The sequence below is a fragment of the Gadus chalcogrammus genome, chromosome 16, assembly GCF_026213295.1.
Source record: "Gadus chalcogrammus isolate NIFS_2021 chromosome 16, NIFS_Gcha_1.0, whole genome shotgun sequence".
Classification (NCBI taxonomy): Eukaryota; Metazoa; Chordata; class Actinopteri; order Gadiformes; family Gadidae; genus Gadus; species Gadus chalcogrammus.
Genome location: NC_079427.1, coordinates 12,788,489 through 12,815,929, shown reverse-complemented (window position 1 = coordinate 12,815,929; position 27,441 = coordinate 12,788,489). Strand labels below are relative to the sequence as shown.

General features: G+C 42.1%; 3 protein-coding genes across 4 annotated transcripts; 1 reads left to right on the top strand and 2 right to left on the bottom strand.

Moving 5' to 3' along the window:
* Window positions 1–1,385: 1,385 nt before the first annotated feature.
* On the bottom strand, window positions 1,386–5,043 carry grk7b (G protein-coupled receptor kinase 7b). Its single transcript, XM_056610794.1, has 5 exons — window positions 5,026–5,043; window positions 3,502–4,122; window positions 2,932–3,369; window positions 1,980–2,251; window positions 1,386–1,710 (listed from the first exon to the last, which is right to left on the bottom strand). Exons 1-5 carry the CDS (start codon window positions 5,041–5,043, stop codon window positions 1,386–1,388), a joined length of 1,674 nt encoding a protein of 557 aa, XP_056466769.1.
* Window positions 4,757–6,710, bottom strand: rnf7 (ring finger protein 7). Its single transcript, XM_056611252.1, has 3 exons — window positions 6,521–6,710; window positions 6,339–6,386; window positions 4,757–5,261 (listed from the first exon to the last, which is right to left on the bottom strand). Exons 1-3 carry the CDS (start codon window positions 6,684–6,686, stop codon window positions 5,143–5,145), a joined length of 333 nt encoding a protein of 110 aa, XP_056467227.1. The 5' UTR covers window positions 6,687–6,710; the 3' UTR covers window positions 4,757–5,142.
* Window positions 6,711–10,913: 4,203 nt separating this feature from the next.
* On the top strand, window positions 10,914–26,829 carry LOC130406657 (transmembrane protein 255B). 2 transcript variants are annotated; one of them, XM_056612334.1, is made up of 9 exons: window positions 10,914–11,294; window positions 11,944–12,077; window positions 12,518–12,580; window positions 17,759–17,848; window positions 19,566–19,646; window positions 19,818–19,903; window positions 20,222–20,381; window positions 23,766–23,870; window positions 24,769–26,829. In XM_056612334.1, exons 1-9 carry the CDS (start codon window positions 11,207–11,209, stop codon window positions 24,910–24,912), a joined length of 951 nt encoding a protein of 316 aa, XP_056468309.1. In that variant the 5' UTR covers window positions 10,914–11,206; the 3' UTR covers window positions 24,913–26,829. The 2 variants fall into 2 exon arrangements, with proteins under 2 accessions (XP_056468309.1, XP_056468310.1); XM_056612335.1 differs by having other exon boundaries at window positions 23,771–23,870; window positions 24,769–24,855.
* Window positions 26,830–27,441: the final 612 nt, after the last annotated feature.

Below are 27,441 nucleotides of genomic sequence, written 5' to 3'. Positions count from 1 at the left end.
TATTAATAATAAGCTTTCAAACTGAGATACTAGGAAGGCACTGTTTTATTTATGTTTTTTGTGGGGTGTGTTTTTTTCCCTGAGAGTTCAAAACAAAACAACAAATACAAACTGAAACACGCATTTGTAGGGAATTATCAAAATGATCGGTGACGTCACCTTAAAATGTTTTGCTCAGGTAGAGACAGAGTGAACAAAAGGGAGGGATCGAGAGATTGAGAGGGAGATTGAGGACCAAAAGGGATATATCTGAAAGCAATATAATCAACTTGATATGTATTGACAAATGTTACAAAAATGAAATGTCACATACACACAGGTAAAATACTTGACTGTGCCGAAACAAAATCCTTTATAAAAAAAAGCATTACAAATCAAGTACATTCGATCAAAAGCCTCGGTTGCCGTTGGGAAGAGCCATAGATGTTAGCATTAATAATGACATGTCATTTGATAAAACGATGTGTTATGGCAATATGTGCCACCATGCATTTCTCAAGTGGATTCAACACTCCCAGCACGTGTTTACTTTGCGGCATAGCTGCCTGTTTCTGGCAGGATGTTTAACGCTTGAAGGCAATCTTTTGACATTTAGTGACATCTAGTGTCTGGTGGATATCTACACACGAGGGCTTTTCTATAAATAATCTTTACTTGGCTTTTACTGTTTTAACTAGCATAACCTGTCCAATACGCAAAAAAAGTCATACAATTTGTGCGGTACTGCAAAAGTTGTGCGTTACTTACTGCAGAAAGCTGACTGTCCTCGTCGCTCTCTTACTGGCAACTAATTAGGCTACCTTGTTTACAAACACATGCAAACGCTTAGATGTACCTGAATGGCTGAATGATGTAATGGAAACTATGCATCCACAGGGGTATGATGTCTCACTCACAGGGGCTGGAAAGAAACAGAGGAAAGCTGTAATCACAGTTTAGTTTAGACCCTTGTGTCCATATTAACAGTTTTATAAATTGTATTAAATGTTGGTGGTTAGTCACTGACAGACATACAAGGAAAAGCAAGACAGAACATAAACATAGCATTGCTAACTAGAGGTGGCCCAAAGCTTTTGTGGCCTTTGGCCAATATTATATTGCCCGAAATCATTTCTGCCCACTTTCCATGTATGAAAAACCATTGAAATGAAAGAGATTAAAGCAAAACTGAGGTAGTCCATGGAAGTAGTTATAAAACTGTTGTACCGTTATAAAATGAGAATTGTAAATCAATTCAAGTTTACCCAAGGTTAGCGACTGCTAAACTAATCGAGGTATTTTTTATAATTGCCAGGCACTTGGTATGATATAAACTGAAATAACATCAAATTTGATGAAAAACCCGATTTTTGCCACAGTCTTTGTTACTGAAATGTGAAACGACATCATAAAAGAACACATGATTTGGATTTCCACTCGTCTCCATTCGTTGCCTCGCTGTTGGGCTTGTTCAGATCATCAAACAGTCCGCTCTCAATCACTTCTTTCTGCCAAGGAATGGAAACGGCACCTGTGCTTAATTCCATGAAAAACTTTTCATCTTTCTCGTCAAACTCCACTTCGTCCACATTGGAGAAGGCATCAAACTTCTCTATATCCTTGGCATAGACGACACTGGTCTTAGGCACCCATGGGGGGTCCAGCAGGCCTGCCTCGAGACGAGGAAGGTTGATATTCTTGAAGAATCTATGTTTCCGTGGGTCTTCGCCACTAATACAAAAGAGAAGGAAATATAAATATCGTATCAATATTTCTAATAAAGTAGCTGCAAAAAGTTGTCAGTATTTTCTGCAGTTCAGATTTGGGTCTCAAATCATAAGGTATTCAAAGAGTATCTGTGGATACCAAATGTTATTTAGTTTACATTTCACATGGATTGAGTTGTATTCTATTCACTTTAGATCTTGTTAAATTGAAGGTCAACATAGGATAAGGTAAGGGAAACAAGGACCCTATTTATGACATGTTATTCTACTTACTGGCACCCAAGCCGTTGCTCAACCCTCTTCTTGAGGAAATGGCCAATGAGTTCTTTGGTGGGATCATCAAAGCGTTTGTGGTGAAACCTGCACTCGTCCTCTAGTGTGCGTCGTACCAGCTCCTCCTTCTGGATCTTCTCCTTGAAGTCCTTGAATGGCAGTCTGGCCGCCACCATCTCATAAATGCTGCAGCCGAGAGACCACCAGTCCACACATGTGTCGTAGAACTCCTGCCTCAGCATCTCTGGGGGCATGTAGCCGTTGGTACCAGCCTGGACGTAACAGAGGAAATACCCTGTTTAGAGGAACTGCGTAGGATGGGCCTTTCTGGTGGTTGAGGGGAACATTTTTGGCAGAATTCAACATTTTCCTGAATGAAATCCACACACATACACGAGTACGCACAAATAATCCCCAGATGGCAAATAATAAAAAGAGGCATGAACACAATCCCGTCTGCAAACAGAACACGCACGCACACACGCAAACACGCACGCACACACACACACACACACACACACACACACACACACACACACACACACACACACACACACACACACACACACACACACACACGCACGCACAGACCTGGGATCAAAGAGGCAAAAGGTGAACGAGGTATTGTATAATAGATTCTAAGCCTACAGACGAAACAGCCTGTCTAGAAATCTAATTTGGTTTAGGACAAGCACTTTTTAATAGGATCAATTAGAGTTATACACTATGGTTGTGTAATGGACTCAGGGTGGAGATCAAGGTAGACCAACCTATTTACGGATTCCCTGCAGTTGTACAGATTGCCCAAAACATAACAATTTGAGAATAGGCCTACGTCGGAAATATTCATAATGCAAGCAAGGCACCACATTTCCAATAGCAATATCTACTATTTAAACATTGTTCAATTATATGTAGGCTAACCGGTGAGCATTAGGTTCCCAACACCCACCCTCTGGCAGAGCTGCTTGCTTCCAGGGAGTTCCACGGCCAGTCCGAGGTCTGAGAGCCGGCACTGCCCATGGCTGTCTAGCAGCACGTTCTCGGGCTTCATATCCCTGTACACGATACTCATGGAGTGCAGGTGGAGGATCCCGCTGGTGATCTGGGCGGTGTAGTACACAACACGCTCCATGCTCAAACCCCGCTCTCCCAGGGAGTAGATGTGGAAGTTAAGGTCTCCCCCGTTCATAAGGGTCATGACCAGGCATAGGTGGGTCTTGTTCTCGTAGGCGTACGCAAGGCTGACTATGAAGAGGCAGTTGACCTTCTCCAGGATCTGCTTCTCCAAAAGGGCCAGCTTCTTGCAGCCTCTCTTCTTCAGACGTTTCTTGCACAGCCTCTTGCAGGCATACATCTTGCCCGTGTTCTTTACCTGCAATGCGCAGACCTGGAGAGAGCAAAGCAATGCACCATGATGCCATCTTGCATTTATTGCAGCCTATTAGTGAATTATGTGAAGGATGTTGTAACACATACTCTTTTCTACTGATGGCGAACTGCAGTAATGTCATACACCTACCTCGCCAAAACCACCTTGACCTAACGTCCGGAACTCATAAAAGTATTTGTCGGTGATCTTCTGCTTCTCAAATTCCTTCCACTGCAAGTACTTCTGAAAGAATGGGCTTCTCTGGTATTCAAAGAAAGGTTTTCCTTTGAGGAACGTTCTGGTGGCGTCCTTCACCTTGCCGGCCATCACCTCCTCAAAGTCCTTCTCTGACACGGACTGGCATCGTAGCGCTGTGTCGCCCGTGAGGTAGGACAGAAAGCTCTCGGAGTCCTGTTGACAGAACCTGGTGATGATGCTCTGCATGGCCTTGTCTCTGGCTTCATCCTCTGCCAGGGCCCACTGGTCCAACTCCTCCAGGAACTCAGCCGCTGCCACATACTGCCCGTCGGAAGCCGCAAGGAATAGGTGGAAGAGCTTCTTCCCGATAGGCTGCTGCTCGCACAGGAAATCGTAGGGAGGTCGACTCCCTGAAGGTAGCCTCAGGGGCTTGGGCAAGAACAAGGCGAGCCTCTGGTCTCTTAGGTCTGCATAGCATAAGTTCTGAGCTTTGAGGTAGACAGTGTTGGCTACCAGGCTGTCGATCCCCTTCATTTTACTGATGTGGGATGTCTCCGAGACCCTCCATACTTTCTGGGGTGTATGCAGAGAGAGTGCTGCGCCTGACGGGCTCTAAGCTCCAAGTCCACACGCCACTTCAGGGTCATGGCATTACAAGGCACCGTGGTCCCACTATCCTGAACACTGTCTTGGTCTGGCGCCACGCCCCTGTGGGAATTAAAATACCCTGTCTTTTGGGATTTGTCTTAAGGTAAGTGAATTTGCCAGCTTATTTGTTGACGCAGCTCAAGGGAAAGCATCTTATGTGGTTTGACCTTAAGAGGCTTTTGCCTCTATTTTTAAAATGATGCACAGTGCCGGGGTTCCCAAATCAAGTCAGTGAACAATCAGTTGGCAGACTGCATTCTAAACACATCATGGCTCCTTGTTTACGTTTACAAACCATACGATTATGGCTTATCATTTTACATACCAAACATATACAGTATATAGTACTAAACATACAGCAGAACGGCATTATTGTTAACTGAACAAGGCAATTGCTTTTATTAAATAATTGCCAAGTAGCCTACTGCTAGGAAAATTACAATATATTTCTATGAAGTTAGATTTATGTGAATCATTGAAATTATAAGTATAAAAAATAATAATAATACCATAACTGGTCGTAGGGTTAATATTCAACACCCAAATTGTTTTTTCTATTTTATTGTTTACCCAAAACTGTAGGTTTAAAACAATAGGCTAAAATGTATTTCATTTTATGAACAATCCTTTATTGTTTAATTGGAAGAGACATATATCCAATATGCTTCGGACAACAAGATAACGGAAAGCATCTGAAATGGGACCATGTAATTGCATGGTAACTCCTCTGCATTCATCATGCTGCATCCATTCAAGGCTGGTCAATCACTGAGTGACAATCACTATTTTCACGTCACATGTCCTCCAATGAAACGTTCAACGTCACACGTATGACAGCATATACATAGGAGCAAGACTTTTAATACCACTTGCTCTGTGCGGAAATTGAAGTGTCCAGTCTGCCCCCCCCCCTTTCATGTTCAAGTGCATGTGGGCAGTTTGAGCTTATTTGCCGATTCGCTGGACCACCCAGTCCTGCTGACACAGAGGACAGCGGTTGTTTTGCTTCACCCACAGCGACATGCAGCAGTTGTGGAACGAGTGGTTGCATTCGCCCCAAACCACTAAAAGAAAGAAAGGAAGAGAGAGACAATTAGTAAATATCACTATCATTGATTCCTATTGTCAAATACACAAAGTAGAAAATGTTTGATTCTATAGATCAGGGGTGGGGAACCTTTTTCACATCAAGGGCCATTTCAATTTTTCCAAAGTCCTCAGAGGGCCGTACCATTATGAACACATAACTAAAGATGAAAAAAAAGACAAAAAAAGTCTATAACTGCTGTGTTACTAAGCCTCATGTTTGCTGCATTTCTAGACGCACCTAATGTGATGGCTGGAACTGTTTTTCTCTAGCAAGGCGTTTGATGTCAGCTGGCAGTGATGATGAAGCTACTCCAGGGATGGGCAACTTTCATGATAAAGAGGGCCACATTTTTTATCATAACCATCGGAGGGCCACATGACTTCACACTTCAACTATACGTGAGCTGAGAGAAGCTACATAATTTTGAATTTGGTAGATGATTTCCTGTGTTCTGGTGCATTTTGGCGATGGCCACTACCTAAAAAATCGTCCAGAATCATAACCTATGTACGGTATGTTAATTGAACCAACATACATTAATTTCATGTTTTCCATGCTCAAACAGCCACATGAATGGTCAGTATTTTTATCAGTGCAAAGGGCTCACATACATCATCATTCAATGAAGTCAAAAAACTGAAAAACCGTGGCCCAACATTAAGTGCAACAACTCAATGAACTCAAACCCAACAAGCAGTTGTAGTAGTTGTAGTGGCGACTTAAGTGGATATCTTTAGTGACTGATATCGCTTCTAAGCAAACTAGACGCATGGGTTTGCCTTTGAATTCTATGAATTCTTCTCATCTTTCTTGAACGAGTTTTCTGTAACTCGATCAATTATTATTATTATTATTATTATTTTTTTTTTTTTTTTTATTTTTTTTTTTTTTTTTTATGTGCAGGCTGAGTGGGCATGCGGGCCGCGGGCCACATGCCCGCGGGCTGCGGGCCGCATGCGGCCCGCGGGCCGCCAGTTCCCCATCCCTGCTATAGATGATCACTGTTGGGGTCCTTGAAGCTGTTAGGAGTTAATCGCCGACATGATCTTACCAACACAGTCCTCTTGTTTGTTTTCGGCCTGGCAGCGGAGGCAGGCGTCTGCAGAGGTACAATAAAGATAACCTCATAAATGACAACTTCTTCGCGTTGAGACCTTCATTTTACATGCTAATATGAATCACGTCAGCCCCTCAAGTGACTAGCCGAGTTAGCTAGCCATGTCACTAACTTACCCATCACTTGCACCCTACAAATTGCACATGTGTCGCATTCAACATCCCAACTCCACATAGCCACCGCATTCCACTTCTTGAGAGAAAACATCTTGTCACCGCCCGATTTGGACCCAGACGAAGTGCTGTGAACGTGGACTATTCCCGGCTCGTCGCCCTCTTCCATCTCTGCTAAGGAGCCGGGCACGATAGCTAGCTGCACTAGCTAACAAAATGGACGAAACTATCCGTACATGTATGCTAGCTCGGAGTGAACCCGGTAGCTTGCTAGCTGTCATTTAGTTTTTACAAAAGAGGGCGCTGTTGCAGAGGCTATAATGAAATTCTCTCTCTCTCTCTCTCTCTCTCTCTCTCTCTCTCTCTCTCTCTCTCTCTCTCTCTCTCTCTCTCTCTCTCTCTCTCTCTCTCTCTCTCTCTCTCTCATATACACAGAAACACAGCAAACGCACACTAATATATTTATATATATAAGTTCTGAAATAGCAAGGAGATGCCTTGTTTTACACACTATTATAAGAGCCATTTGACTATCATCTAAAGTTGATTAGTTATATAATGACAAAACCTTACAGGACAAGTTGTTGAATAAGTATGTAGTGCTGGGAAACTACAACACTAAGTTTGGACAGCACCTGAGGGCACACGTTCATTTTCATAATGAATAAATTACTAATCTTGCTGTGGTTTAATCGTGTTGTTGTTTATTAAACAAGCAAGAGGAACTGCAATCTATAACACAATATGGGAAATAAAAACACACCCAAAACAATACAATGTTATGTAGGCCTAGCAGTAGGCCTACTTCCTCAAACCTAATCAGTGTGAATAATGTATCAGCATTCACACTCTAGATATTGAAATATTATATATATATAATACTTAAATATCTAAAGTGTGAATGCTGATACATGAATAGTTGAAAGAAATAGGAAGTTTAAATCCAATAATAATAATTATTATTGGATTTAAACTTCCTATTTCTTTCAACTAAAGGTCTATAAAACTATAAAGGTCAATAGGGAATGAGACATGGCCACGGCCCTAAAAAAACAACAGATTCTATTAGTTCTGCTCTATTCCAAAACCCCGCCCAGCACCGTCGTCACCTTGTTCAGCAGGCCATACCACGAGTGGAATTTACAGTTAGGGGCCACATCATACCCGGCTCCCCGTGCTTCAGAGTGACGGTCGGGAATATATTCGGGAACACTTCCATGCTGTGCTATGGAAAGCCTACCCCCCTTTTCTCTCTAGAATAATAGCGAATGCAGACACTTCTCTTGGTTAAGTCGACAATAGCCTATTTAGAGTAATGCCAAGGGTGTAGTTACACCAGCGTTTAAATGGCGCATCAGGGACTCACTTTCCATAGTACAGTTTTCTTTTGAGGTTAACAGGGGTGTTCACAAACGTATCAGTGACGAAGTATGGGCTGACATCGGGTTGTTATCCAGCACTGTTTTATGAATATTTCAAACATTGCCCTTGAAGTTATCCTTGGGGTGCCTGGGAGAACCCCACCAACTTGTTGCTTTAATTCAATCTACAGTTGATTTCACTCATATTGATCACAGTAGGTCTTTGAACACAACCAGCATTTCTAGCATTTCCAAAAAGATACAATCAAAAGTGTTGTGAGATCAAAATGTCAATCTAATTGAAAGTTAATGTACTATACCTAAAGGTAGCTTTAGATGGTTTTTTTTCTCTTCTAAGATCCAGGCTTATTGATTATATTGCACAGAATAGACAACTGACCTTGAATGACCAGGGTATGAAAGTATGGACCATTCTGATTTAATGACTCTTTTTCCTTTGTCTCCAGTTACATAAATGTAATAAATCAGTTCAAGTAGAGATGAGAACTTCAAAAGGTAAGAAAGCATTGAGAAAAGAGAGATGGAAACCTAGAGCTTTCTTCTTCGACTCACCCCTGTGTTTATATTCCTTCACTATAGGAAGACATGTGTATCAACATGAGCCCATGATAAGAGTAGCAGCTCTGTAAATCGGTTTTGATTTGTTTCATTATTTTCTTCCCTAAGTGAAAATACTTGAGGTTTCATTATAGCACTGATTCTCAGGTTTAACTTGATGGAAACCTGAGATGGTGTGTGTGTGTGTGTGTGTGTGTGTGTGTGTGTGTGTGTGTGTGTGTGTGTGTGTGTGTGTGTGTGTGTGTGTGTGTGTGTGTGTGTGTGTGTGTGTGTCTGTGTGTGTGTTTGTGTGTGTGTGTGTTTATGTGTGTGTGTGTGTGTGTGTGTGTGTGTGTGTGTGTGTGTGTGTGTGTGTGTGTGTGTGTGTGTGTGTGTGTGTGTGTGTGTGTGTGTGTGTGCGTGGTGCACCCCTGCATCATGCACTCTTCTCTCTTGACCTTTTAGAGGTTTCTGCACAAATCATAAACGAACAAACATGTTTTATTCTGCCTGACATGACAGCTATCTGACCTCTACTGTTTAGCAGGATTGCAGCTGTTGATACCATTTATCAGACTATATTTAAAATATGCTTTGCAAAACTGGGTTGAATATGCTGTGTTGAATAATTTGCTGCTTAGTTGAGTGACTATAGCTTTTGTTTCTTGTTGGATACTATAGTCAAATAGTATCCAACAAGGTTGACTCTTTTATTCACCCTCTGTTTATGGTCCTGCTTGGCCAAGTATAATGTAGTAAAAATATGTATGCAGAAGAAGGCCCCCAACTATTTTAGCCATACCCAGTGATCGATGTGTTAACTTGCTCGGTTTTGTTGATTTTATTTGACAGAAATGGACTTAGCGAGTTCAGACGATCTACTTCAGCATCACCTTTCAACTGACAGCTAACATGGTCCAATCAAACGCACAAATGCTTATAGGCGGTTGATTTAAGACCTTCCACCTCACGCACACTGTAATATTTTTTTGAAATTGAATTCATTATTCTTTTACTCAAGTAAAAATACCTGATGATTCGTCACAGCAGTTATTCTCAGGTCGCCCTGGACTGGACCACAGGGACACACTGTGTGTGTGTTTGTGTGTGTGTGTGTGTGTGTGTCTGTGTGTGTGTGTGTGTGTGTGTGTGTGTGTGTGTGTGTGTGTGTGTGTGTGTGTGTGTGTGTGTGTGTGTGTGTGTGTGTGTGTGTGTGTGTGTGTGTGTGCGTGTGTGTGTGTGTGTGTGTATTCTCTCTTGACCTTTTAAAAGTTTCAACACCAATCGTAAAACAACATGACTTGACAGCTATCTGAATGATGCTATTCTGTTTGGCAGGACTGCTGCTTTGGATACAGTTGAACACATTACATTTTAATCAGGTTATTTGAAACTTGGATCAATTTTCTGTGTTGACTTATTTGCTACTTAGTTGAGTGAGTGTAGCTTTCGTTTCCCCATGCAGAAACCAATGGCCCAGAATTTTTTTCAGATGAGGTTGTGTTCTTAATACACTTTATTCCCACTCTATATGCCCCCGTTTGGCCAAGTATAATAAAGTTGAATATGCAGAGGGCCCCTGACTATTGTGTGAACTTTCCTGGTTTTGTTGATTTTATTGGAAAGTACTACTGACGCATGTCCCAGATACCTTCTTTAGATCAGCACTGGCTGTGAATCTATTTTGAGAGCTAAATAATGAGACCATAGAGTGAGTTTGGGATTGAGACGAAAGTGAGTTTTTTTTAAAAAGTGGGCGATCAATGGATTTTACAAACCATGCTGTGTCCAATCAACACATGTGATATTGTTAATAGTATATACGCTAGTGAAATTCCTGAAAATCTTATTTGAAACATATGCAATATAATTCTGCTTATTTCGAACAATGAGCTGGACGCCAATAAAGAATCACAAATGTTGTTGGGAGAAAGATTTTGAAAAGTATCTCTTACATTTTTGTATTTCATGCTTGTCAGTTCAAGGAATGAAGGAACCAACTCGCCCCATGCATCTTTTTGTTGCAGTTGATAACTCTATGATCTGATATAAATCAGATTTATCGAGATATTTAGAGGACGATTCCTTGACATCACACAAGACAATGAGACTATATCACATTTATAGAGGTAACTCTTCATGGTTTTCAGACGCTTATCTGGGTTAACCTTAGAATGGGAGTCCAGAATAACATTAGCTCAATGATCTCTCAGTGCCTCTCTGGGTTATGGGCGGTGGTGGACTCCTGACTGGATTGGTATGAGATTGTTTTTATCTTGAGGGGGGAGTTGGGACTGGGATGTATTTATCATTATCAATTATCAAATGCCCCACCCTGTTGTCTGGAGCACCTTTTCTCTCTCTCTCTCTCTCTCTCTCTCTCTCTCTCTCTCTCTCTCACACACACTCTCAATCCGTCCCTCCTCCCTCCTTCCCTGCGTGTGCGTGTGTTGAGTGTGTGTTTGTGTGTTTGTACAGAAAGTGGTTGCCCCTGGCTGAACTTCAGTATCGTTGCTTCCCTGAGGTATGATACCTGATTGTCTCAGGATTTATGTTATTGGCACGCCGTTCTGAATGTAGGACTTCTCTTCGACATCTTTACCCTGCATATTGCGCGCACCGTCTCGCCTGACGAACGCGCCCACCTATTTAACCGCTCAGCCAATCCCGTGTGAGATGTCAGAGAAAGTTTAGCAATCGGCAATAAAGCACGTGCATCACTATATGAGAGGAGATAGGAGGCTGGGGTTGTTAGTGTTCAAAGACGCGGATGGACCTAATGTCGCTGAACATGAATAATGACATGAACCGAGAGGCGGAGGTACAGGTCAATTCCGCATCCAAGCGCATTCGAACAGGTAGGTCCTTCATGCAATTTGGTCCTCGAACCGGTGACTTTAAATTTACCTTGTTTAAATTGTCGACGATTTAGGGTAGGGCGGGTTTGATTCTATATGCGATTCCAGAAGTTCCAGATATATATTTTAATATAAAATAAAGTATTTTTGTATAATTGTCAAATGTAGGCTATAGGCCTTATCATTTAAATGCAATGTAGTAATCACTGCGGAATGCAATCAATTGATCCTTCCTTCAATGTTTGAATTAGGCCAAACAATAGGCCATTATAAACTGAATTCTACTAGACCCAATTCAATCCAACAATTAACATAATCAAATGTTTTTTTCCGCAATTCAACACTGCATAATGTTGGCTCCTTGCCCTTCTTGATCTAGGTTTCTATGTATTTCTTGTTATTGTCATTTTTTTTACATTGCTAGTTTGTAATTTTACATTTTCTTTAATATGACTTATTTACTTTTATATTTATCTCAGTTTTTTTATTTACATGTTTGAACATGCTTGAACTCGGCTGTGGTTGAACTTGTTGTCTGTGTGTGCATGTGTGTTTGTATGTGTATGTGTGTGTGTGTGTGTGTGGGGGGGGGGTTGCGTGTGTATGTGTGTATGTGTGCGTGTGCGTGTGTGTGTGTTTTGTGTTGCAGAGGTGAAGGCCAGGAGGGCTCTGTGGTTGTCAGTGGGCATGCTGTGTCTCTCTCTGCTGCTGGTCGTGCTGGGCATCTACACCACCACCCGCACAGAGAGCTTGAGCATCACAGGGTACTTCTCTGGAGCCATTGTAAGTGTCTCTCATCAACCCCCCCCCCCCCCACACTCATGATCTTGATGGACGTTTATTGACGTCCATTGGCATGCTTTACCTTTTCATCCAAACGTCAACAAACGTCATTCGAAATGACTGAAAGCGGACATGTAATGTTACAATTTCAACACTTCAGCTTGATTTGAGCCGGACTTTCGCTATTTAGACTTTGAGTATTATGTAGATTGTATCTTGAGTTACAGCCCGGCTGTTGAAATAACAGGAGGTCATGAATTATAGAGTTTTACTTGTTGGTCATATCCTCCCACATTCTCCAGGTGGGTAGATGTGGGAGTTAATGTTGTTTTGTATACATTGTAATAACAAGAATATTTTTTGCTTGATTTATTATTCATCGGACAATCATGCTGACAAACTATAGATATTTAATCTTGAATTGTGATTTCTCTTCACAGTTGGCGTTTGGATCGTTCCTAGGGGTTCTCGGGCTCTGCCTTGAAGAGAATCGAAAACAGCTGGTATGTACACTTGGCCTATACATATATATATACATTAGTGTATATATGTTTGTATTGAAAAACGCAGGTCTAGAGGTGGCAGACCAAGGTTTGCCCTGCAGGAATTTTGTATCATTTGACCCTGGAGTTGTGGTCGAGTCCTTCTCAGCTCAGTGTCAGATCTATGTGAGCTTTTCCTAAATTGAGTTATGCTTTAGTTACGCACATGTGTGGGATCTTCTACTGACAGGTCAATATGCTCTCCTTGGGAGACCAGAAATATCAATCTTAGCTTATGTTAAAGGAGGTGGAATAACCAAAGAGCCAAAGGAATGATCCTCAAAGCAGATTAGTCTTGAAGGGGTTATTGTTTTACAAACACATAAAACCTGAGCCAGTTAAGAGCTTATTTATATGAAACGCCCCGCTCAGGTTATTCTACAATACAGTTTCCAGACAGAGTGTCTGGAAACTAGATAGATGGCTTCATAAATAGATAGGTATAAATACTTGATTTATCCTGACGGAAATTCTAGTACCATACCAATTGTATACAGCTGTGAGGTCCTACCTCACAGCTGAGGGAGGTCCTCAGCTGTGAGGATAGCCGTAGGTACTCAAATCTCAGTTCAGTATTTGATGGCTCTGATCATATATATAAAAAAGTAATTCATGTATTTGCATATTTTGGAATCACAGGTAGAAGATAGGTTAAAATATCCACGTGATAAAAAACATATCAATGTGTACAGGACCCTGCCATCCCTCAGTCCGAGTACGCTTCACCTCAGCGCTTCAGTTGAGGTTACGGAATCCATTATCAGAATCTACTTGCTTTGTGATATTTGGATATATTCCTCCTCTCACAAATCTGTGTGTTTTTCGGAAACATTCAGGCTTCATTGAAACTGAAACTGTCATTGAAACTGTCTGAGTCAGTCTGAGTCAGACTCGGAGTGGATCAGAAAAGCCACTGACGTCCATGCTGCAATCCTATGTGATATCATAGTTATGCTTTTTGGGTTATCAAATAAAAAGAAAGAGTATAGACTTGAAACGGATAAATAGATAAATAATCTGTTTATAAAAAATTCTGCAGCCGTGGTCTCCGTCGGCTCAGACTTTAACCTCTACTTGTAAGACTAATAACCCCTGTGGAAACCCCAATCGATAATGTAGCAAATTTCTAAGCGCATATTATATTAACATTTTGCCTGTAATATTACAACGATTAACATTCGTTCACCACAAATGACTCTTAAAAGCAGTGCCAACTTTTAAATATTTTTAAACCATTCAGCGAACTAAAGGCAACAGACTGGTTATCATTTAGGAGGCCACTCAATGACATGTAGAAAACGTCATCAAAAATTAAAAGTGATGGCAGTCAGATTCTTGGAAACTATTCGGCCGGAATGTTGATTGCCTGATGAATTTCAGGTGCTGTTCATTGTTGTGTTTCTTAAATGAGTGGCAATGACAGAATGTCATGTTCTGCTTGTTCGTAATGCTATAATAAGGATTCAAACTCTCAACCTAAGGATCACCAGTACACAGCATTATCCCGTTGAGCCACTGACATGCCTGAACTGCATGAAGCCTCATTCACACCGTGAAAATGACGGGTTAGTTGATAAGCACATATCAAGAAAACTTCAAGCACACATTTCACAAGAGAATTAAGGGCTTTCTTAAAAGAGTACAGATCTGAAAATGTGCACTGTTAATGATATCCACCTAATAATAGCCGTATGGTAGTTATACAATAACAAAATGGTCAGATAGGCAAAATGGGTTGACTGTCGACTGTGTGAAACATTTTTAGGTCATAAGACCCTAGAATCAGACTCATAAATGCGTCTGATTCTAGAGATGAATATTCTGAAAGAATTTTGAGCCCAGGTCAATCTGGTGAGGAGAAATAAGCCTAATTCATGATTTTTTACAATAACGCCACCTTTGGGTGTAGTACCACAAATGTGGGTTTATGGTCAGAGGAGGTTATTGGCAACCATACCTGAACATTTAAAGAGAATTCGACTTACGTATAGGCTGCAATATGACTTTTACAGAATTTAAGAAAAAAAAAAACAGGAGCTCGGGCCGTTAATAAAATAACTAAAACATTCCTCAGGGGGGAAGCGGGATATCAATATTGCAAGAAATTTCGGGAAGCTCAAGGAGGAGATTAATATTAAGTTTGAGCAATAAAGTGTAAAGACCATTCGGGATGCTCGAGGAGGAGAGTAATATTATATTTGAGCAACAAAGTGTAGTCTTGTGGTGGACTCTATAGACATGATTTACCATAATGTGTTATTGACATGTTTTCGTTGTGTTATAGGGACACTGTCTCTTTAAGATCACGTGACTTGTGTGTTGATATGCCGGTCGCCGCAAAGTTTGAATTTAACGTTTTTTATATGATCAAATGAACGACCTGAGTGCATGTTCACATCTAGCATTTTTTTAAATCTGCCGGCGCTTGTTTTACATTATATTACTAGGGAGCAGAGCGTTCCTGGAAAAAGTCACGGCCTTTTTTTTTAAACGCCTCTCCCAACGTTTTTTTCTGCCATACAGAACGTTGAAAAAAGTTCAACTTTCAGGAAGAAAGCGGCCGACATCAGGCGTCTTTTGGGCTACTGACCAATCACAAGCGGAACATTGACACTTCGTCACAAAGGAAACTCTCAACATTCAAAATAAGAAACGATGGCAGACAAATCACTCGGGAAAGTGCAGTTGCAGCGATTAATAGTTGTGATTACAGAACATGTCGAGATCTACGACATGTCTAATGGGCTCTAGCCTGGATACGTAGTAGGCGAGTAACGTCTGGTCTAGAATGGGTTCGTTGCTAGGCGATAGAAAAAACGCTCTCAGGGCTTTTAGGGCAAAAAAACGCTGCCAGCTTTTCTTTTTGTTGAAAAAACGGTCGGCTCAACTTTTCCCGATTACGAAAAACGCTAGATGTGAACACAGCCTAATGTTGCTCTTTGAGGTGAGAAATTGTCTCTTCCCTTCTTTTATCGCAATTTGTGTTATGTTAATATGTTTATGAACATAACGTCTTACCTGGGCGTGTGTGTCGCTGCAGTGTGTGCGTGTGTGTTCTTACCTGGGCGCGTGTGTCGATGGCGGAGCCGTTATGTTTAAAAACATAACGTCTTACCTGGGCGAGTGTCGCTGCGGTGTGTTCTTCTGCGTGTGTATGTGCGTGTGCGAGTGCGTGTGTGTACCTGGTTCTGTCGGCTGTGGTTGACTAACATCACCTTGAAGAAAACCCATTGCAGCCAATGGCATTCGCTCTGATAACTCAGCCTCAATCTCGTGTTTGTTTGTTGTACTTTTAGGTCATACTGTTGACAATATTGTTGACAAAATGACCAGGAGATTACTATTAATTTTATATTAAAATTAACATTTAACAACGGTTTAACAACAGAGAAACGGACTCAAATGCACCTCTCTTAGGCAAAACTTTGGAAATCTGGCAGGGAGAAGACTAAGGCGTAGTCGGGGAAAACAAGTGGGAAACAGAGTGATGGAAACATGCTGACTAAATTGACTAGGAGGCCATTATAATGAGGGTGGGACAGGTGAAAACAATCAAGGTGAGGGAGGACAAGCACAGAGGCGGCAAATATGGGGCAGGGAGAGAAGTATCTGAAACGATAGGAGAAGTGAGGAAGACAAGGTAGGAAGGAAACTATGAGAGAATGATGAAACAACAAGCGGAACTCATTGAGAAGGGCGAGATGTGACGCATAGCATGTGATGCTCTTTATGAGTAATTAAATAGCAATTTAATTCACATTAGATTTAATTGAAACATAAAATGTTCAACATGTTCTGCACCCTGTGGCAATCTTCCTGCGTCTAATGTTGAAAGGCTAATATAATCGGACCACAAAATGAACAGTGGTTACTTTAATTGAGGTCAAAACTGAGCTGTCAAGGTCTGTAAAAAATGTCATCAATATTTGTGTTGTAAATCTTGAGGGCAGCACTGTGGCAAGCAGAGACTCTTCATCTCACTGCATCTCAAGGAAAAAAGTCATGATGTTATGGCTGGTGTACAGAAAGAAACAGTCCTCTCCATTTCTCCATATCTGTTTCTACATAAAACTGAAGCCATCGTTGGCCTCGCACAAGCTCTCGGCTTATTTGCTACTCCTCCCTGTAGAATGAGGACATCATGTCTGTTTCTCATTAGCGTTACTTACACTAACAGAGAACGTGGGATAGGAAGTCAAACTAATCCTGACATGTGAAGTCAGTGAGTTAAACAGAGGGTAGAATTCCACAAAGTGTCCCCTGTATCACTCAACGATCGGTTAATTAAGCTATTGAGGCATAGAGCCTCAGTGGACCGATTCTCAGGATGCCAATATGGACTATTAAAACACTTAATGATGAAGTAGATAAGAGAGGGTTTTTTTGGAGAGCTCAGCAGTGGATTCCTGTGGGACAGGCTGGATGGATGTGCTTGGATCAGAGAGCCGTGCTTGGATGCAACGTTGTTGTTGTTGGGATTCTTAGACCATCAGCTGCCCTGGCGCCTGATAAGTTCAGATGACCGCATGTGATAAGAAGATACAAAGGGGAAAAGTGCAGACGTGCTTCTGATTAAACTTTTTCTTTCAACCAACTAGAGTTAAAAAATATGCATTTTTTAAGATAGTCACAATGATATGTTATTAGTTATCTATTCATGTATTCATGATGCCCGATACATACAAGGACATCCAAGAAAGCATACTTACATACACTAAACCTGAAACAGACCTCTCTCCATTGCATATCCCGGTTATGAGACAGAAACAGCATTCACGCCAGACTCTTTGAAAAGGTTCCACAGTTATATGGGCTGTTTATCTTTCATGGTTTGTGTAGGATAATAACAGCCAGCCGTGACCCCGGTTACCTAGCGCACTTACTGTCAGGGTCAATTTGATGGACTCCGTGTCGTGCCTTATTACTATGGTCTGTTCATCTGCATTCCCATTGAGCTGAGTTTATATTCCTGACAGTGGGACGTGGGGACTGTCTATAGAGGTTAGGGTGTTTGACTCCCAGCTGAAAGGTTAAAACCCATTTCTCTGCATTTCTACTGTGTGTTTTTGAGCAAGAAGGCCTAAACGCCTACCAGCTGTTAATATGTCCTCCTTTATTGTGGTTCACATCTCTACCCAGCTGACGGCGGCCATTGTTTTCCTGAGCTTGGGAATCATTGCGGCCTTTCTGTGTCTGGTGATAGACGGCGTCTTCATCGTCTTCAACATGGTGAGCTACCCTCACCCCTCTGACCGTCTTGCCATGAAACAGGACGATGGATTGTATATTTAAACAAATCATTGTTGTCCCAATAAGGGGTCCAAAGGTTTTTTTTGTCACAGGAGGCTTTTGTGTCACTAGGATTTAGAGGCTGGGGGGGCTTTGCCCCTAGCAGTTTCCGAAGCTCATGCCCGTGTGTAGCGCTTGCCGACATTTTTTCATCATATCTTTAAAGTGGCTCTTTAATTCATCATTTATCAGTCCCTCCAGAAAAACGTGATTATGTGTTTTTCATTGCATAAAATTGCATAAATATGCCGCATATTTCATCGCATTTTTTAAGAAAACGTGCCGCATAATCAAGGATTTTTGGCCGCAACAATCACAAAAAAATGCCGCATTTTTCTGGAGGGACTGATTTATTACAGTAGAGAGTACAACAGGCCCTACCTGGGCCTGTTTTCTGGCTCACTTTCTTTTCTTTACTTGCCTCTCCTGAGTCTTCAGGATGTCCTTCTTTTTAAAAATATAAATAAGCTAAACAAATGTAGGAGTAGGTATGATTTAAGTCTACATATTGGGGTGAGTTCAAGGAAAAAAGGTTAGAAAAATGTATCCATAAATGCACTCTGAAACAATTTTAATCCAAATTAAAGACAACTTCTTATTGTATTAGTATTTATTTCAACTCATATTCTGGCTTATTATGTTAAGTGCAGGCATGTTACGATTTCCTTGACAAAAATAAATAAAAAATAATAATGTGTAGGGGGGGCTTTTGAACATCTTGGGGGGCTTAGCCCCCCCAAAATAGACCTAACGACATCCCTGGTTATCATCTCCTTCTTAATTGTATTCATGTCATTCATTTAATTCCAGCAATTGTCCCGTGAGTGAATGTATCTTTTGTTCTCTGGGCTGTTTGTTTGTTTTAAACGGTCAGCCCACAAAACACGACGACTTCAGGATACTATAACGTACCCTGTCTAAATTGTCCAGGTGAAAGCTGTTAGACAGCCTATTCGAGCAAGCAATTTATCAGCTATAGCAGTTTTTTATGTAATATTAATATTTTCCAGCAACAAAATTCTTTACATATACTCCGGCCTTTTAAATGTATTGGAGACTTGCCATATAAAACACAAATCTTGTCAGGATATTGTTTACCTAGCAGTTGTGAAACGTTTGCAGGAAAATCCAAACCACTAAATAAATACTGGTTCAGCTTAGCTATGTTTTTGTTGGCTCTTAAATTAAGAAAAGTACTAAAAAAAACACATTTCAGAGGGGAAAGGAACAGGAAACTAATGAAACAAATTTTACCTGGACAGTTGGTTCGAATTATGCTATTAATTAATGTATTAGCCTACTTTACAATACCAACTCATGTGGCGGGATAGGGTAGTGGCTATGAAAAGGTACTGGGTTTCCTCAGGTCTGCCGTGTACCTGTGGGCATCATAGAGCAAGTCGCTTTGGAATAAATATCTGCTAAATTACAAATAATTTTTGCAGGTAGAATATAAATGTTAGTCTAATGAGTACTCTTGACTTCTGGAGTATTGCAATGAAGTACAATTTTAACTATGGTCTAATTCAATTCAACAGCGTTTCTATTTGCAAATTGTACTGGCTGTTTGTGCCTTTAGTTAAGCATCTATAATCGACAAGTAATAATTTGCAATTGATCCCAAACATTTTAAGATTTTATTTTCCATTTCTGCCAGGATATTCGACCTTTAAAAGCTGGAAGGTGTCAGTTCTACACCAGCGGGAACAGCTATATCTATGAGAACTACCATGCCTCTGTGAGTATCAGTGGTACAGGCATCATGGTCAAATGTAACGTGTTGATATGCCAACTTCAATTTGAAAGATATATTGTTGGTTGATCCATCAGTACCTTATTAATACTTTGTATAGTTTATTTTAGCATCTTTGCTACACTTTGCTGAGTGTGTGTTGGCGTCCTCCGGTAGGTTCCCTGCAGAAACCTGGAGGAGTCCTGCAGTGTGACTATACGCAGTGGCACCTGCTACTGTTGTGATCTGTACGACTGTGCCAAGTGAGACATTACTATCCTCCTCCTCCTCCTCCTCCTCCTCCTCCTCCTCCTCCTCCTCCTCCTCCTCCTCCTCCTCCTCCTCTTTTGTCCTTATGCTCCTCTATGATCCTCCTCATCTTAATCTATCTCAGAGCACAAAACCATTAAACAGTCAGATTTTTTCTGGTTCAGATTGTATCCCCTCCCTTTTCCCTACTGACATTTATCTGAATTCTTGAGATCAACGCTACTATAATTGCTCTCCAGTGATGCACGCTATCCTTTGATGTAGCCATCAAGGACATTGATAATGAGGAAAGCCGATGTGCTCTGTTGCAGTGGAGGCTTCCTCAACAACTACTATGAGTTTGTTGGAGTGCGAGGCTGCCAAGACGTGCTGACCCTTTACATCCTCATCTGGACCCTGACTAGCCTCAACATGGTGGCCTTCATCACGGGCATAGTGACCGCAGCAGTGCTTGGAAGCGTGAAAAGCCTGGTAATAGACACACACAGGCACACACACACATGCACGCACACACGCACAAACACACACACACACACACACACACACACACACACACACACACACACACACACACACACACACACACACACACACACACACACACACACACACACACACACACACACACACACACACACACATATACACATACACATAGGACACTTGCAATTGACTGTGTTAACCTTAAATAAGACCTTTCTGCAATGTCAATGTCAGTTCATGCCTTATTTTAGCAAACACGGGGTGGATTTAGACCCGGCCCCCCAGGAGTCATTCGACCATGAAATCAAAATGACCCAGAGAAGGGTCAAACCATCGAAGAGAAGGTCAATCCATTCCATGCCAGAGGCGGGGTTAATCAGTCTTGTGTCTCTGGTTTATAATGCGGTCGGCAGACAGGCCACTACAGTACATGCATTGAGGAAGACAGGGATGGCAGACCACCTTCTGCGCTCGCGTGCGTCTGTGTGTTTGAGTGTGGGTGCTGGTTTGTATGTGGCTGTGTGTGTTTGTGGCTGTGTGTGTAGTTGTGTGTGTGTGTCGCTGTGTGTGTGTGTGTGTGTGTGTGTGTGTGTGTGTGTGTGTGTGTGTGTGTGTGTGTGTTTGTATGTTTTGCGTTTGTGTGTGTGTGGCTGTGTGTGGCTGTGTGTGTGTGTGGCTGTGTGTGGCTGTTTGTGTGTTGCTGTGTGTGTGTGTGTTTGTGGCTTTGTGTGTGAGTGTGACTGCGTGTTTGTATGTGTGTGTGTGTGTGTGTGTGTGTGTGTGTGTGTGTGTGTGTGTGTGTGTGTGTGTGTGTGTGTGTGTGTGTTTGTGGCTGTGTGTGTGTGTTGTGCTGCTCCATGTGGTTTATGGTCTGGCAGAGGGATCCTCTATAAAGGCAGCCAATGCATCCAGTTGTTTTGCGGCTGTTCAGGCTGACCATGAAATCTCACAGCAACCGGGAAAACTTGAGTTTGGGATCTGGTGCAGATTTTCTAAGTACACGATCCAACCCCACAACCCCCGACCCCACATTCCCCTTAACTGTCTATCGGATCCATCTTTGGTAGTCATGCTAGTGGTTAGGGCAGAGTTAGTGGTTAGGTGGTGGTGTCCGATTCTCTGCCGAAAGATGCGATCAAAGTTCACAATCTCCTCAATCTGGATGACCGTAGGTTACTTTGAATAAAAGCATGCTTTCAAATCACGTGTACGAAGTACTCTCTTCTTTAGGAAAACAGCCAAGCATTTTGAATTCCCTTTAAGGAGTTTGTTCAGAGTTAGGCAGCCCTGTCTAGATACTGACGCAATGGATTAACCGTGTGTTTACACCGAAAGCGAAGCCGCGGCTCAAATCTAGTCGCGTGAATGATGCAAATTCGTCATTAGCCTCAAGTTTGAAATATCTGAAACAGCATCAAGCAGGTTTCGCCTGATGCTGAATCACCCACGCAAGGAAAGTTTGCGGTTCGCACGTGCAACCTCGCCAGAGTAATACAAGTAGTACATTCGCTTTGCTTTTGGTGTGAACGCAACTTAATTAGGCTCATTGATGGTTTAGATAATTTGACTAAACAGAGCTAATCCTCAGTAAGTCCTATGGTTCAGAAGGCCAATGTTGGAACCCATGAAGACAAGCTATGGACCACCATGGAGAAGAATATGTCATCCATTTTATGGGGGCTGTGAATGGCCTTGAATCTTAATTTTTAAATACGCCCAACATGTGGCGTCCCGATGCAAAGTATGCATTATTTGGTTACCATCAGGGGAACCGAAGTAGGACTGAATGAAGTTCTAACCGAGCGAGAAGGGAAGGAAGCATTTGTTCTTCATAAAATGCCACCGCAGGCAAGTAGTAAACATCACCACGGCATGGCCAGAAAATGGCTTCAGCTTTGTGTTGTCTGTTCCAACAGCAAATAAGAAAGGAATACAATCAGATAACTTAGGCTTATTACATTATGGGACCTTGAAACGGCAACAGAGGAAGGGAGGATGGGTTGGAGGGTTATCTGCTGAGCTCCCATACCTGATGAATGGGGCACGTCAAGATTCAAAGAGGACATACTGTTCTCCCAGAACCCGACCTGTTTGAACCCTTGCCTTGGCTCCCAGCCGTCAACTGCATCATCATATTGGGTGAGAAATTAGACATACTATTTGAAAAACCAAAGCAAAATAGGATATATCTTCCCCTAGTATAAAGACATTGGGTCTCCTGTCACAGTATATTGGTTCTGTGTGGTATAGTCTAGGAGTAAGGGTGATATACTCCCAGGCCAAATTTTGCAGGTTCAATACCGGTCTGCGCAAAAGCAGAAAAGCAGAGACTCACGAAGCTTACTTAATGTGTTTACCTTGAGCGTTGCTTCTTAGTGCTGGACCATGAAAGGCTGCAGGCTGCAGGCTGTCAGTCTGCACTATGTACGTTCTGTGTACATATCAGCTATTTGAGAGCCTTTGAGAGATCTTTCATGACATAGTCCGGGATTCACTATGAGTTGCATCTGTTAAGATGATGAAAGGAAAGTGCGATAGGTCCAACCATTCCTCCTAAAGGTGCTAGCATGCTCTGAGAACCCTCTTTTCCTTCTACCATAGCCAGTTCCCACGTCAGCTCACTTCACTGAATACCAGTGAAAGCTGGGCAGTGAACTTCTTCTCAGGCCATTGGTGAGAAGAGGGACAAGAAGAATCGACCCTGTAGGGCAGTTAGATCAGCCTCACATGTCCATGCGTGCCGCTTTTTTTCCTGTATTAATGAATTCATTTATCAATGTCATTGAATTTGAATTTCTGGTGATAGTTAGCAAAGTACGGGCACACACAGGAGTACAATTGTCTGGGAATGTTATGGCCCTGGACTGACATTGAGCAAAACACACACTGACTGTCTGTATTGAATCAAGCCTGCACAGATGCAATCAGATTGAATAATCATGATGTTCCTAAAGCATCCCCAGTAACACGCCACATTTAAACTGTTTAAGTATTATTTGTGTGACACTGAACAACAAGATGTGGTTATCCCAAACCAGGCCTTGTTTACGTTTTTTTCACTGTCTTTAGATGGTTGTTTGTTTTTCACATCGAATATGACTTCAGTGTGTTCAGTGGTGAAAGCTCCCATGCTGAATTCGCTATGGGAGAAATGTGTGTGCTTACATGTGTCCCTTCACAATTGGTGCTTGGCACAGGCTTTTATCTTTTAATGGACATACCGTGCTTATTTTGACGTTGAATTGTGTATTTTGCTACCTGCAAGCTAACGTCTCACTGGACAGGGGCTGTACCCATAGGTCTCAAGTAAGACCTGAATGCAAGCTTTAACATGTGTGACTGTAATGCATGTGTGTTTGTTTTCATGGTCAGACCAGCTACAGGCCAGTGACCCAGTCTTCAGAAGACCGAACGTCTTCTCCTACCGCTCCACTGCTGCTTAGTGACAACCCACACTCGACACAGCCTCTGCACCTGGTCAGTGACATGGAGTTGCAAATCAAACTCTGTATTCCTTTATGTGTCTTCATGGTTCTCTGGTTGCATGTAGACTCCGGTGTGTGGAGGCTTATTATTATTATTTATGTCAGATAATTAAGAATCAAGAAGACAGACTCAGCCTCCCTAACATTTGCTTAAACACTAACTGATAAACAATGCGTGAACATGGTCGTTAGTAAAGCAGTGCGTCGTAATTACCAGAAACCCATGTCTAGAATTCCCCTCATTCTTAGCACCTGCAGAACTGTACTGTGAAGATTAAGGAGTTGAGGTGATTTGTCTTGTGCAGCTGCAGTGTCCCAACAAGATATAGATGAGACGAGTGTAAACATATTACTGTGGTCTACTAATTTTTAACAATTCCAGCACAGAATTATGAAACATCCTTGTCACGTGACACAATGACGTGACACTCATTTCACCAGGCATGGTCCTACAAGCCCCTTCTGATGAATATTACAGAACACTTTGTTTCACAGATCACATTGGACCACAGATCAAGTCTACTTGTTTACTTTTTGTCTGACTGACTTAGGTAGGGATAGCGTGAATCTGTTAGGGGGGTCTAGTTAATCTCTTAAGATGGAAATGATATGGGGCTATATCACAAGATAGACAATTGGCCTCTAAGTTAGATCTTTACAATGTGTAGGAGTCCACGTGATTATAACATGATTGTGGTTTGAAGGGGTCTGATTATACAAATGATCGGACCAAAGGTGCACATGGCTTCAAATCTAGGCTCCTCTGTTTAGCCTTTGACTGGTCAAGACATTCAAATTACTGATCAATCTCCTCCTTGTCTCTCTCTCTCTCTCTCTCTCTCTCTCTCTCTCTCTCTCTCTCTCTCTCTCTCTCTCTCTCTCTCCCCTAGGGAGGCTCTCTGTACCCCTCTTTGGGGTCAGGTAGGGTCACTCCTCAGAGTGATCCGTCCTCTCCGCTGGAGACCAACCCCCCTCCGTTCGCTCCTCTGGCCAGCCGGCTGCGCTACGCGGCCCAGCAGGGCTTCCCAGGCTGAGGCACACCACGGCCCTCTGGCCGGCCCTCACCTACTGGGGAACATCTGCTTCATAATGGGATTCAAGGATTCGGCGTAAAAGTGAGATAAGGGAAATAATGTTATGATGAATATACTGGAGCATGGTGGGGTTTATGATCAACAGTGTGTTGCATTAAGCTTATCGGGAAATAGAGGAGGGAGGGGAGGGCGGGAGTGAGGGCGATCTCTTTAAGATCCTTCCAATAACAGCATGAAGTTTTGTGTGATTGCCTTATAATGCCTTTTAACTCACGCAAGGCATGGGGAGCAAGCCATTGCTAACTGCCATTTATTTCAATGGTATATAGCAGGGGTACTCAAGTAGAAATGATGAGGGGCCACAATTTTTTTTTTCAGTGACTCAAGGGGCCGGTCGGTATACGTGTGACTGAGGCCGATATATGCTCTGTTTTAGACGTAACGCGTAAGCACGTAAGTAACCCCCCCTTGCGCGGTAAAATATCCCCCCTTACGTGCTTTTCGGCCAAAATTCCTGACTATGCGACTAAAACACTACGGCCCTACGCAGCTCGCAAAGACTGTGATTGGCCAGCTAACCACATCCTTTCAGGAGTCTCACATTTCCGGTTTTACAGCATAATAGCGCCATTTTTAAAAGGCTGTGACAGAAGCGAATGAAGAATTTTGAAGAAGGAGAAGAAGAAAACACAAGAACGTATTATGATAATTATAAATATAAACAAGCCAGCGATTTCCACTTCCACGCCCACAGATTCGTTCGTTGCTCCCCCTACTGTTCTGGCGGAGAATCCCCTTGCAACACGCGCAATCCTTAAGGAACCTTAAAGGAACCGTAAATCAAAACTTGTCTAAAACAAGTCCCTTGTGTAAATTACGTGCTTACGTCTCTGCGTCGAAAACGACCCTAAATCGGCCTTGACTGCTGCTGAGATGGACTGTCTGCCTCGAGTTTGGGAGGGCTGGAGCGGTCTGTGGGCTGGAGTGCTATCTGTTTATCGTTGCAACCCCCAGCCTCGTATTGAGATCGCGGCGCGCGGTTTCAAAATAAGAGCGCCCAGCGCGATTATTATTATTATTTTTTTATAATTAAAAAAACTTTTCAGAACAGCTCGAGGGCCATTAATAGACACCCCGCGGGCCACAAAAGGCCCGCGGGCCGCTACTTGAGTATGACTGGTATATAGTATTGCAGTACTTATTTTACTGTTGGACCTCTTAATAATGCCATATACAGAGGGAGAGTTCAGTTATCTAAACACTTGGACACTGTACGAGAGAGTAGAGGGTTACGATGAAGAAGGCTCCAGTTTTACCCCTATGAGACATGAACGTTGACAGGGTAAATAGTCTCCTGAATCAATCACTGAATGGTTGTCACGCATGGGATAACAAATTCTATTTACAATTTAAATAACTACATGAATACTGTTGCTGTTATTTCAATTATGCATTTGGAGGAAAGCTTAATCCGACACGATGACATTAATGCAATAAATCATGATAAACACAAATACACGGCATACTAACATCAAGACAATCACAGTGAAATGTGCACAGTGAAAAGTGTAAAGGATGTTTCTTATATGTATCGTTGGAGGGACATGTTCTGCTATGTTTAATAGGAATATATATATAGGATATCTATTTTGTCAATTAAATGTAAATTACTTATTTTGTCTATAAAATATGTTTTGTGTACCATATGTTGCTGTCATTACAACTTTTACACTATTTTCCCTGGTGTAAAAGTTGAATTCGAAATTGAGTTGGCATCACTATCATGTCATATCCGGCTGCTACTTGCATATGTTTTGTATGTTTAACCCCATTGTCATATGTAAAAGTGCAAATGTCAATCATGCATTATCTGTATGCTTCTTTATTGTTCCATTGACCCCACATTTCAATTAAAAGTGGAACATTTGTTGATGGTATAGTACCAGACTAAAGGTTAGATGTATTTACGTTAACATCAGCTACATCAGGAAAACAAAAGTTAATTTTACGCACACGCACACACACACACACACACACACACACACACACACACACACACACACACACACACACACACACACACACACACACACACACACACACATATAACTTTGGAGGGCTTGCTGTTTTCATTGTTTGAGTCTAGCCTATATAGTTGAGACGACTGAGGAACTGTTGATCAGTGCAGACGATCGTCGCTCTGGATTCTGGCCTTGGCGACAAGCAAACAGGCAGTACCAAGACTGAGTGAACAGATCATTGAAAGATTAGGAAAACTGTACTGTTCTCTCCCTCTGTCTGTCTGTGTGTGTGTTTCTCTCTCTCTCTCTCTCTCTCTCTCTCTCTCTCTCTCTCTCTCTCTCTCTCTCTCTCTCTCTCTCTCTCTCTCTCTCTCTCTCTCTCTCTCTCTCTCTCTCTCTCTCTCGCTCTCTCCTTTAAGTGAAAAGAAACCAGGCATTACCAATACATGTGATATTCTCTTTCCATTTATTGTTCTTCACCCACAATTGAATATTCCGATGTTATCTT